Raw genomic sequence first — 13,733 nt, forward strand, 5'->3', positions numbered from 1 at the left:
AAGTGAAGGGGTTGTACTTAGTTTAAGTCTGGGGGGGGGGGGGGGGGGGAGGGAAGCTTTGGCTTGAGGATTTGTTTCTGAACAGCCTGGTTCTTTTCTGACATGCATAGTTGGAAAGTCTCTATATGGGAGCATTGATGTAAATGACAGTTTTTCCCCATGGATCTCTTTGGTGAAGATAATTTGGCTCTGGATAGCATGTGATTGTGGAGCTTCTCAGACTGAGCCAAGGACCAGGCTATCCAGTACCACTGATGGGAACCACCATGAGAATGAGGTGGTTCCTCCTGTTTGCTGCATCTAACATGATTCCTCAACCTAAAATCCCAGTATGAGGGATATGAGTCACAGAACTCTGATTTATATATTTGCTTGACTTCCCATTGTTAGTATGTAAGGCTGGCAGGGAGCATAATGCTCCCTCAAAGGCTCAGATAGCCTTTGAGGGAGCAAGTTCAAGAAACAGAGATTTCTTATCAACACTGCAGAAAATCCCAATATTGAAATGCTTAGCACTGAAGCAGAAGCTTTTGCAGAGAAAATTAACTCAACCTGAAAGGTAAAGTTACATCTCTGCTGCTATAAACTTTATAATGGATACTGATACCAAGTACAACAAAGTAGAAACTTTTGTCACTGGAGTAGGTGATTTTATCATTGCTTTTACTGAGAGGACAGCAATTCAAAATGCTGGAATAGATTGCAATGGGAATTGGAAGGAAGATGCCAGGGAAAATATTCAGGGACTGACTGTAGTGAAGGAAGCTGGTGACTGAAACACCAGCACTATCAGGCTGTCAATAGGCTAAGACCTGAGCCTTTTTTTTACTCAAAATAGGAGAAGACAATGGACCCCTGCCTGTCATATTCAAGGACATCTGAAACTTGCTTCTACATTCCTGTAAGGACCTTCAGCACAACCTTCCTCCCTCATCAATACAGATATAAAGCCCTGCACAAGTACACAGTAGAAGCTACTTAAATTGGCATTCTGATAAACAGCAAGTTTCTCATGTGATAAAGAATGCACTCTGTGCAGCACACTGTGATGACTCAAGCAACAAGCACATCACAGCTTGTCGAGTGGCTGTCCTGCCACAGTTGTTTGCAAGCCCCTACCATTCACATGTCAATTAAAAATGGCTAAAAGGCCTTTTTGCTGTTAGACTCTATTATTTTACATGAATCTGCCATTTTTTTCAGAACTAGTGAGTTTCTTTCATTAATATTACTTGTAATGTGTAGGCACAGTGCTTACTTTGAGCAATTTGTGACATGAAAGACAGTCTCCGTCATCACAATCTACTGCTGTTAGCATCTGAAAATGACAACCTTCATACTTCTGTTTCTATAGTGACTTGCCACCTAGACAGATTTCACTGCATTTCCACGTTGTCTCCACTGTTCTTTTCTGTTTCCTCATAAGAACTCCAGCTACTCTTGTTTCTTTAAGGCAAACCCCCCGCATTCTCTGTGGTTTCCTGAGTACTAAACAGCACAAGTTTAAATTATATTAGCCTTGCCTAACCAGTGCTGCTGTGTGGACAAAGTACAACACACCCCATGAAGTTTGCTGGGGGATGAGCAGAGCAGCTGAGGCTTCATGCGTCATTCTGCATCAAGGTGTACTTCCTTCTTGCCCCTCAAAACTCCTCCACTGTGCCCTGTGTGCAGACTGGCCATATGCAAGTCTTTGCAGAGATCTCCTTCTGTATGTGTGTTCTGGGAACTGTGCTCACCCACTTGCTTCTTCACACCCTAACTTCCAAGCAATTAACATACTCACTCACCTTTACATATTCAGGAAATGATAGAGTCACAGTATGTTCAGAGGAAAGGGCAATAAGCTGATTAAGTATTTTTATACACCTCTTTAAAGTAGCTATAAAGTGCACAAAAGGAGATCCTTACCTTTATTTACCAAAAGTCCCCAAACAAACCTAACACATACCCCTCCGTCCTTAATTTGTTCTCTTAATGAAATGTTAAGTGAAAATCATTCTTGGGTATGATCTGCTGGAGGTTCTCAGGATGCTGGCTGGGTGGGTCTTTTGGCCTACAGACCCAGCTGACTGTTCTCATTCAGGAATGAACTTACTAGGAAAGACCGGGAACTCTAATGCATTAAATGTGAATTACTGCAGTTAATCAGGCTTATCACAGAATTTCCTTGGTTGGAAAAGACCTTCAAGATCATCGGGACCAATCACTAACCTAACTGACCAGTCCTTAACTAAACTATATCCCTAAGTACTATGTCTATACGACTCTTAAATACCTCCAGGGATGGTGACTCCACCACTGACCTGGGCAGCCTGTTCCAATGCCTAATAACTCTTTCAGTGAAGAAATTCTTCCTAAAACCCAATCTAAACATCCCCTGGTAATCAGCTGGAGGCCATTATCTCTTGTCCTATCATTCATAACTTCATTGAACAGACCGATCCCCACCTCTTTATAACCTCCTTTAAGGTTGTAGAGAGCACATGGCTTGCTTACAACCTATTCTGAAAAGTGATGTTTCCAAAGGATCATATAACAGCACTTCCAAATTTTTCAGCATTTAACCACCTTATCTTATCAGAACCAACAAACTGAAAACCATGAAACAGCACTGGAAAAAACAGAATGTGAAAGAAGTGATTTAACTGCACCTCAGCCCCAAAGGCAATGACCATGAAGTTCAGATAGTTAGGGTTTATCCTGTAACCACGAAAACACAAGGTGAAGGCTGTAAAATTTGTGGGCATTTTGACTACAGAACCTCACCTTGCAACTCACTGGCATAACATGAGTGTTTTTTTCTTTTTAGAAGTACTTCCCATGGAAAGGGCATGAAAAGTAACCCAAGTGGCAGGCTGTGAGACCTGCTGACTGGTTGCACAACAGAGGCTAAGCCATGAAGTGAAACCCAAGGAGCTGCTGCATCTTGATATACCATAAAGCTGAACAACTTGTATCTGGAGTAAATCTAATTGGTATTTCCCTTGAATTCACAGTGCATTTGACACCTTAATTTCTCTTAAACAGTGACTGGCATCAAGGCTGTTGTGGCTAAATTCATTTTCTTTAGGGATTCTCTTAAATAACTACTAGAATTAACTGTTTCAGCTTATTTTTATACCAATAACATCCACTATATTGTTGGCACTGTCCACTCACACAAGAGAAAACTTCCCTTTTTGAAGAGTTTACAATCTGAGATGAGTCAGATGTTGCACCACTGCAAAGAAAATCTGAGTTGAGAAACAACAGAGAGCATTATGGTTATAAGATCAGAACCTAAATGAGGGTGCACTGAAGCTCAGAAGGCCAGAATTTACTGATCCAAGATAAAACTTCAAGATTCATTAAACAATAGATTCTAGAAAGGAACCACAGATCTTTGTTTTATTAAGATACTGACATCTTCATTAATAAAGCTGGGGTTTCCATGATGCTGAAAGCAATTAGACCATGAGTTTCAAAGGGAGCTGCACATGTAAATTCCTCTGTCTCATTAGAAAATCTCAGCCAACAGCAATCATGTTTGGTTTAAATCATTACATCATCATGGGAAACAAATCCATTAGACTTTCATTCCAGGCAAGAACGAAGTGTGGCTGAAGGAGCAAACATGGTGGGAGCATGGTATCTATGGTGATGTATGCATGATGGTGTATGGGCATGTGCTGAGCTAATAAAGAAAGCAAAGTTCAGAACGACACCAAGAGCAGAGAAGGCAAACTAGATCCTGGAAGGATGACAGTGATTGTGCAGATTGTGAGAAAACAATCTTAAGTGACAGTCAACCTTCACCCTCTGTGAAGCAAAGCAATAATCCAGTCTGTACAGAATAATTTACCAGCCACTTCCTTTTCTTGAGGATATTTTTTTGGGTGGGGAAACCACACGTTTTTCTTTCCTGTGTTCTGCAGTTTTTCAAATCCATCCCCTTTGTCTGAATATTGGTAACACAGAAATATGCTACTTACTCCCTCATGCGTTTCAGTTTGGTCTCAGCCATAGTGCAGTTGAGAGCTCTGAATCCCTGGGGCTCTCCTGGAGACACGCTGGTGACAGTCCCCGAGCCTACAAATCAATGCACAGACACATAACCTTATTCACCTTCATCCCCTGAGCTCTATTGCAGAGTCAAGGACGGTCAGAAGGAGGAAGACTATTCCTGTTTCTCACAAGACAGTGCCACATTAATTAAAAATGAATTAGATTATTAAATCCACATTAAGAGCAACTCCTTTCTGAGGGACAAGTAGATTTTTAGCTTAAAGGCACCAGGACTGTAACAACAGCTTTGCTCCTGTGTAGTGTACAGACAGTTATATTACCACAGAAAGAACAGTCACTTTGAGGAAGTGCTGGGACAGACGAATATGGAACACAATGAAGTTTGCTTAGACAATATAAATTTTCCTTCTTTATTCTTGAATTGCTTTATAAGAGCAAGAACCATCTTCCTAACAGGCAAGTATCTGCTTTGGTTTGATTATGACTGTAAAATGAAAGTATTTAACTTATGCTATCAACTTCCCCTTCACGAGGGCACTCTTTGTATGCACGCATATATATAAATATATATATATATAAATCATACTTGTATATTTAAATATATATACAAACCTATCTGTGAGTGTAAATATAAATATATATGTGTGTGTGTGTGAGAGAAGTACCTAAGGACCTAGAGCTCACAGACTGCTGCAGTATTCATCCACAGGAATACAGAAGTGCTGAACCACAGAGGACTGTCAGGGTTGCCAATTCAAATACCCTGCAATTTCATGTTGCCATTCCATCACACAAGTCCCTGCTTAGCCTAAGGAATGTATTTATTTATTTATCGCCCCTACTGCTCCCTTCAGATGATTCCAGAACCATTCTGTGACCTGGTGGCTAAAATCTTTCCTCTGTTCTCCTTACAAAACTTCTTTACTGACCAGTTCCTGCTCACTCTTCTCCTGTGCCAGCACTTTTTTCAGCTTGATGTGTTCTTCCCTTCCTTGTGTGCTCCTTTCCTGTCTTTGCAATTGGAAAAAGAGATCCTACTTCAGCTCTCAATTTGCTAAGCGAAACAAAGCAGCTATTTTAGTTTCTTCTTGCAAAATTTTTGGCATTAGGATTTCACCTCCCAAAAGAGGAGAATATTGTGGAATATCATGGAAATATATCCTTCCTAAATGCATGGGCTGTGGCACACAGCATGCAAGTTCTGAAGGAAGGTGGGAGGGCTCTGCATAGGATATGAACAAGCCAAAAGTCACACAAATACATTACCACATCTTCCTAGCAGGGATTTTTAGTTTGGACTCTGCTGGGATTTAGTTTGGATTGCATTAACATTGGATCTCATGCAGTCAGAGGGAGCTTGCAGCTCCCTTCCTGCTATGAGCAGTACAGACACCCCAGAGAGTCCTGAATGATTCCCTGGAATGGGTAACCATGGCTTTCCCAGGAGTTAAGCTCCTATGTCTTACATGATTCTAGATCATCAAAATTGAGATTAAAACTTTCTATTGTGAGGGATCCTACTGAATTGCTCATGGTGTTTGCTGGACTCAGAGCTCTGCTGGATTCAGGAGACAGGAAGCAGGCATGGAGAGAGACCTCAGAAGAAACGGATTCCTGACTCTGCTGTCTGGCTATGGACAAATTATTTGACTTTTAAAAATATCTTCCTAACTTCTTTTTACATCTAATGGCTAACAGTTTTCTGGTGCCTAAGTATTACAACTGAGGTATAGTTATCATAGTTTCAAAAAGTGAAAAATTACAAGCTCAGTTCTTACTAGCAATTAATAAATTCACCCATTGATGCAAAAAACATTTCCTGATCAGTTACTGTAACAGTACCCATGGATATCCATACATTTTTGCACAAGGTCTGTAAGCATTCCATTACTTCAGCAGCGTTGGAAAATGCAGAGTGGCCCTGAGGAAACCCCAAGGCTGCACAAAGAAATGCTTGTGGCTGACTGGGTGGCATGCTCCTCTGAGCTGGCATAGAATCAATGCCCAGAGGTGGGGTTTGGGATCTGTACTGGTTTGGTTCTGGCCTGGTTTCAGTAGCAGGGCAGGGGCCCCAGGGGTGGCTCCTGTAAGAAGGTACTAAAAGCTCCTCCAGCTCAGGTGGCCAAGGCTGAGCCATTAGAGAGACAATAGATGCACCCCTGCAATTAATATATGGAAGAACTCATATAAGACCTGAAAGCAGAGAGAGCAAAGAGGAAGAGCTGAGCAGGAGAGGTGAAAGCAGTGCCAGAACAGAGATCATGAGGTTGGTGAACAAGAAGGGGAAGGAGGTGCCTGAGTAGAAGTTCCCCTGCAGCCCATGGCGAGATGGCAGGCTGTCCACCTCATGGAGGAGAAAGATGGCAGAGCATCCCCTGAGTGTGCCAGGAGGAGTGAATGTGGACCTGCAGTCTGTGGACTTGGATCTGCAGCCATGGAGGACCCTGTGCCAGGGGAAGTGACTGTTCCCAAAGCAGCCTATGACTCTGTGGGAAGCCCATGCTGGAGCAGCTTGCTCCTGAGGGACTGCACCTGATGGGAAGGATCCATTTTTGAGAGGTTTGTGGAGGACTCTCTTCCATGGGAAGGACCCCATGGGGAAACAGGGGAGGACTGTAAGGAATCCTTCTTCTGGAGGAGGAAAAGGCAGGAATCACCAGCCTGTGAACTGACTCTAAACCCCAACCCCTCTCCCCCTGTGCCGCTGGGGGGAAGGAGGGAGAGAAATTAGGAACATAGCAATTGGGGCCCAGGAAGAAGGGAGGGGTGGGGGTAACATAGGTAAGCACTGCTCTTGGTGTTGTCTCTCTCCTAATTAGTATGAAATTTACTTATTATTTTTTCTCCAAGCTGTGTGTTTTGCCCATGACCTTAATCGGTAAAGAACCTTCCTTGCTCTCTGTCTTCATCACAAGCTTCTAGTAGTTCTAGTAGCCTTTGTCCTCCCCATCCCACAGTGAGTGGCCACTGGGCTGGTTCTTTGCTGTTCCTGGTTCTTTGCTGTCCAGTGAGGCCCAAAACACGACAGGGTCTTTGAAAGCAACAGAAAATTGATGCCCTGAGCACCAATGGCCTAAGGAAAATGCAATCTTCGCATTCCCGTAAGAAAAAATACAATTAACCACAGGCCCCAGCTAAATTCTGGTACTACTATTATTACAGGATATATCACCATGTTAAGAGCTCAGCATACTCTTCCTGCTTAGTGGGTTCCATCTGTTTATTGCTACAGTATCTCCTTGTCCTCCAACATTTAATTATTAAAGACATCCTTCTTGTTTTTTTCTGGGATTCCAGGCTAAATAATTTGTACTTTGTCTACTCTCCACATTGGCAACGGGCCAAGTACAACTTATTCTCTACATGCAAACTACTACTATCTGTCTTCCTCTACATTTAATATGATTTTCTGGGTACTGTGAGGGAGCTGCAAGGAACACAGATTGTCAGATACTGCGAATTTGCAGTTAGTCATTAAAAAATGAGTTATTAGTGAAAACTCATAAGAGCTTTTCACATTGTTGCTACAACAAGCCTCAAAAATATTCCCTGGGGCAATTCATAACCCACACCAACTTCCGTATCAGAGGTATTTTCTTAGAAGCAGTAGCTTGATTAATAATATATTAATCAAGCACTGAGCAGTTTGCCTACCTGCACATCAACACAGAACAAGGAACTATGCTTCTTGAAAAAGTGGCCAGATAATTATTTGGAATTTTTATGGAATATATAATTCTTGATTCATTAAACAAAATCAAATGAAACAAGAGCACCAACTTGTCAAAAGCAAGTATTGTGGCATTCTAAATGTACACAAAAGGGCAAAAAATCCTCTTAGGTCATGGAGCATGAGTCTGAGGTTCTCCCTGCATCCTTCTTACTCTTCCAAAGGGAAATTGAAAAGTTCTGTAGGGAAAATTTATTTCCAGGCACTTACATTTAAAACTGGCAATTATTATCTGGTGAGACTTTTCATACATTATGGCTCAAAGGCATTCCTACCAACATTTCTTCTAAAAACTAAATAATTTGTGACAGACATCTACTGCCTCTCTTGGTGAGCCAATATGTGTTGTGAAGCTATTAACTCCTCTAAATCATAGACTTCTGTTTGGATTTTTTATTTCTTTCTTCAGCTTTTACTGCTACATATGAGATCCTACAATGCCTTTTCCTACAAGATTAAAAAGTTCCTTAGAATCTGAGAATCTCTAACCTTTTCCTCTTTTAAGTCACATAGATTCAGGAAACTGTAAAACCAGGTTTTCAAGCTTCTTTTCATTTTGCAGTTCTCTTCTGGGATCTTCCCAATTTTTCAAACTTTATCAGCACGGACTGTCTTATTTCAAATGTGCTACACATGGAACTGTATAGCCAACCCAAGAGGAACCCTGGTCCACACTAAGGCACTGGTATTCACAGTGACTCAGTGGGAACTCCTGAGGAGAAAACTCAATTACTTCAAAAGTCCTTTTACCCTTCAACACTGAGGTCTATACTATACAGTCATGGGATGACAAGAGGTGGGGCACTGCATGGCTATAACCAATGTTCTAGTGATCGTATTAAGAAATGTAGAGCTGAAAGTGCACCAAACTATCTTTAGAATGAACAAAATAAACAAGTATCTAACCTATGTAAAATGCACCAGAAAATTTTTATGTAACTTGAATTTTCAACACAGTGAAGAAAAAAAAAAGATATAAACGAATGTTAGCAAACAAATACCAATTGCCCCAACATCAGCTTTGTAGCTTGACATTGGAAGAGCTTAAAAAAGCAAATGTTTCAACTTCCTCAGTGACACTGAGCATAGAAAAATAGAAGGGACCCTAGCAGATCTCTCTGTTATTATCATCACATATATTTGTCTGGAACAGATCATACAAAACTAATTACTAACTCAGCTTGAAGAAAGGCTTGAAGTTTCAGCACAAACTGGTCAGATATGTTTTTAATTATTAAAGCAAAATTTAATTCTTTAATATTATAATTGTAAAAAGCAATGTCTTGCTTTTAATACTGAAAGAAAACAGAGGAAGACAAGAGTCTCTTTCATACTAAGATTCTTTTGAAATACCACTGTTTGTCCTTGGCTAATACTCTGGGTTATTCTCAGAAGCCCTCAAGGCAATACATCTCTTTCATTAAAACAACAAAATATTGAAGCATAGTACTTCAATTTTTGCCTGTATTTTCACTTCTGGTAACCCCCTGCAAACAATGATGCTGCAAATGCATACATGAGCGCAGAATTTGAAGACCATGGGATCTCCACTAGTGGAAAACAAACTGGACATGAATGTGCCTTTCTTCAGTCCTAAGGAGCTCCCTGATGCGGGACCCAGAAGGTGACCAGACATGATTCAGCGGCCACAAGACTAAGACAGTCACAGCTTTGATTACTCCCTTTCATCCTTTTTCTTGTCTGGCTTTCTATTCCCATCAGTCTATGCTCAGGGGTAGGGGTGAGAGAGAGCTCAGCACTGGAGGAACCTCTACAGGGAAGATTTCCCAGGCTTCCCCTACAGTCTCATGTTAGAGCCACAAGATAATACTCAGTCAGGTTTGCCCCAAATGAATGAGTGTAAATGAGGCAGCTAAACAAGAATGCAGGTCTCATGGAAGCCTTTGGGAATTCATCTGGGCTTTCATACAACTCACATGAAGGCTGCTGGCATAATCCAATCCAGTGGTCTTCAAGGACAGTAACTATGTCAACCTCATTAAAGAGCCTTCTTTCTTATAAGGTGTGTGGGGGGGTTTAGCTTTTAAATAGAACGTGAGAAACTAGCCTTCAAACTCTACATTTATAGACAGAATTTGCAGGAGATTTTAGGATTAAATTGCAAACTTAAATACTCTGTGATTTTTCTGTGCCTGTAATGAGATACTGTAAAATAAAATAAACATTATCTAAACCTGGACCATCATTAATTATCTTTTTTGAGCTTTAAATTAATTTTCTCTTATAGTTATCAGTATTGGAAACTATAAAACAACCTACATATCCTTAAATATTTTCCTCTGGAGAAAACAAAGCAGAAGCCAGGTTTTTAAAAGGCTTTGTTGTAACATTCCACACTTCTGACCATCATGCTTCATGGCTCTATTATTTTCAACAAAACCACTTAACGCTGTGTGCCTTTTCTTTTGGCATATTTGTACTTCTCTGCAGTAGATCAAGGAAGCCACTTTCAAGAAAATCACATTTTCTGAGTTCTTTTGTTGCAAAAGGGAAAAAAAAATTGGACTGTGATGAATACAGACTGCTAATAGCTTCTGCTATTACATTTAAAGAAGAGATGTCATCTTACCCAATGAGCTGTTATTCAGCACACTCTCCAAATGCTTGACCATTGCCTCAATATCACTGTCCTGTGGATAAATGGGATAAGCAATAGCATTAGTGTGAGCACAAATTTAAACATAAACATTATGTACCAGAGGTGTGATCCCACACCAATGAGCATTAACACTAAACTACAAAGAGTCAACATTGCTCTGAACTTTTTCTGTTTTCTTCTCCTAAAACACCAAGCTTGGGCATAATGCTATGTACAAACAATGATTTACATCAGATTCCTTGCAGAACACAAGTGCGAAAAATAACTGTGCATGGGTTCTAAAAGTATGTTTACTGTGGAGGGGGGTGTGCTATCTCTGAAAACAAACCAGCTTTTTAACGTCAGTTAATCTTGGAATATCTAAAATAATATTACATTGAAAAAGGTAAGTATGTACTGCTCTAACTATGTCAAAATTTCTTATTCTTATGATAGCTTCCCACTGAAAATTAATACTTACGTTTCATTTCATTGCATCTACTTGCATGTCTAGAAAGAATGACTAATTGAAAAAAATTGAGAAGAAATTTTAGCATTTTCCTATTTCAAGTATTCTGTTACCAGCCAGATGATCAACAGTTTTAGTGTGATATCTTTCACATGAAATGATATTTGTGTACACAGATCAAATTTAAAGACCTGGCCATTAAGCAGTGACTGTGTTCCAGGAAGTAGATAACAATTTGAAGTCCATGAGAGACTTGGACTCTGAGTTTCTTAAGCTGCTGCCATATCAGATTTGACAACATGGCATTTCTTGGTTATGTCAGACTGAAAGTCAGAATTTTGACCTTGCTGAAAAATCTGCCAAAAAACTCTATTTTCAAAAACATTGAGCAGCCTATGGTTGAAAATTTAAAGCAATGGAATAAAACCAAACCATGCCAACTTGAGCTTCTACAATGGATAATCTGCTTTATACTTTTCTGTCATCTTCCTCAACATGGTCACTCTAATTTTCTCAAACTGAAGAACTGCCAGTATGCCTTAACAGGATAACAATAATTTTTGGCAATAACTGCTGGTTAATGACCCTTTGGTGCAAGTGAGAACTGTTATGGCTGAACATGATCTAACTTCTTATCACCCCAAGTGATTGGGATGATATATTTGAAACAGGCTCTGCTATTTTGTCTGAGGTTTGCAAGATGGGAACCAGCTTCTTAGTTGGTCATTTCAACAAAGAACCCAAAAGCTAGCTGGTTTGAAGGAGCCTCTTTGCTCTTTGGAGCAGCCAGTAGAATTCTGGCTGGATGAAGTCAGCATCAGGGTTTCCAATTTTGCAGCCCATCCAAAGTACCCGAGTTACCTCAGATAACCAAATAGTAAATTGAATTAAGGCAGACTTAATCTTATGGATAAAATTTTTCTGGTTTTGTAAATATATAAATAAAATTAAATTAACCTTAAAGACTTGATAAAAAAGTTATTTAACGTTTTTATATTAATTTTCTCCTAATATAAATTTTTAATTATTTGTATTTCATTATTACTAATAGTTAAACACAAACGTATAGACAAAAACATGGTAAACATCCACATACAATATTAAAACTGTTGTTTTAATAAAACCTTTTTTTCATTTTTAATGGGATAAGGATTGTAATACCTAAAGAATTCTGACTTCTCACAACAGAACATCGTATTTACTCCAAATATCACAACAGAGCTAATGTTTTCTCATTCTGCTGTAAGGCAAAAGATATGCTTTTACCACGTTCATTGCCACTGGTTTTCGAGGACACTACCTGGCTTAACTTGGCTATCTTGAAACAAGATTTCAATGAGGAAGAGGATGTGGTTTTCACATAGTAGTGAATAGTTGAATAAATGGTTAATCAGCTTACACTGAAGTAGAGACTACCTATGCCATCCCTCCACTTGTATTTAGCAATCCAAGAGGATTTGTGCTGTTTTATTTAATATGTTTCTCTGTTTAATTTATCTCTTTAATGTTTCTCCATTTCTGCAGAGAAAGCAAAGCCCTACAGAACTGGAAAGGGATTCTGGCAGACATGCAGCAGAGGGGCACTCTTAGGTGTGACAGCCAGAGCAATTACTGCCTGCACATTTCAAATTCAGAGCAAACCAACCCCTTTCTAACCACAACAGGCTGTGCCAGGGCACAGCTTAGGAATCCAGAGGGACATTCTTTGGGTAACAGCACATAAACCACCCACAGCCACTGGATCTATGATACTTTATGCCAGTTGATTATGTGGTTTGACAGTCTCAGAAGCAACCTGGAAATTGAAAATAGGAAGCTAAAGTACCACATTAGCAGACCTTCTTACAATGAAGAGGGCAAATTGCCTATTAGTGTCACTAAAAGAAAACACAAGGAACAAGTTGATAAACTGCAGTAAAAAGCATCCATTAGCTTCTTAGCTAAATCAAAGCTAATGAAAGTTTTCACTGTGCACTAACTTTTCAAGACAAAACCTCATATGTTTAAATTTTTTTTAGAGACATTTTCTCATTCTGTTTCATGTTTCCCCCCTAATTAGAAACCAGTGTTCCTAGGAAAAAAGAAAAACATGTGGAAGAAGTAAAGGTCTGGAAAAGTAATTGGCAAGCTGCTGCTTGAAATCTGGCAATCTGCATTTCAGGTCCAAAAGAGAGGGACAAAGGACACTGAACTCCAATAACACAACCAAGATGAAAGGTCCAGGTGTCCTTAAGGTCTGAAATTGGTGGTAACTCCACATCTGCAAAAGGACAATGTAGATAAAAACACACAGGCTGTATTGGAAGATATCAACAAGGGAAAAATAGCTGCCTCAGCTCCCATCCTAAACTTCTGAACTGATACCATTCCAGTGCCTAACTTTACCTTCTTAACTGAAGAGGTGTTGCATCCCACGCAAGGCCCCCACTTCTCAGTCTGTCTTGACATTTGTGGGAACCTAATACAGCTGGAATAAATAGCTCAGATCTCTTTCCACATCAGGCACCCGAATATGTTGTTCAATTAGATGACTTTTCTGACTCCCTGCTGCTGCATGAATATCAGAAAATTTTTAATCATTGTTTGAAGTAATGGAGTCACCAGGCAGCACTGCCTGCTGCAGCATTTCTGCACTGTCTGTACAGAGGTAACTAGTAAAGCAGTCTTGGCATTGGAAAATTGAGAGATTCAAACAGATTAGAAAAGTAAATGTCTTAAAAAATTCTCATCCTGAGTTGCAGAGGAACGGCTTCTTCATTAGCACACACCTCCAAAAGCATAATTTATGAAGGTATTTTTGAAGAAATGAATCCCATCATAGAAATCGAGTAGGAGTTTTGAAGTAAATAGCTGCAGAAACAAACACCTTCTTATACACTAGCAAGATAAAATCTATCCTGTTAGGATTTGAAGCTTATTATTAATAC

The 13,733-nt window shown here is 39.8% G+C and overlaps 1 protein-coding gene across 1 annotated transcript in view; it reads right to left on the reverse strand.

Annotated features, from left to right (window-relative positions):
- NEK11 (NIMA-related kinase 11) overlaps nucleotides 1–13,733 on the reverse strand; it is an 80,002-nt gene that overhangs the window by 9,274 nt on the left and 56,995 nt on the right. Inside the window, exons 13-14 of the mRNA XM_010007596.1 lie at nucleotides 10,329–10,389; nucleotides 3,975–4,071 (exon numbers count right to left, since the gene is read on the reverse strand). Coding sequence (XP_010005898.1) covers nucleotides 3,975–4,071; nucleotides 10,329–10,389 — 158 coding nt within the window. The remainder of the gene's footprint in view (nucleotides 1–3,974; nucleotides 4,072–10,328; nucleotides 10,390–13,733) is intronic.

Source organism: Chaetura pelagica, unplaced genomic scaffold (genome assembly GCF_000747805.2).
Source record: "Chaetura pelagica isolate M959 unplaced genomic scaffold, ChaPel_1.0 scaffold10, whole genome shotgun sequence".
In the NCBI taxonomy this organism is placed as follows: Eukaryota; Metazoa; Chordata; class Aves; order Apodiformes; family Apodidae; genus Chaetura; species Chaetura pelagica.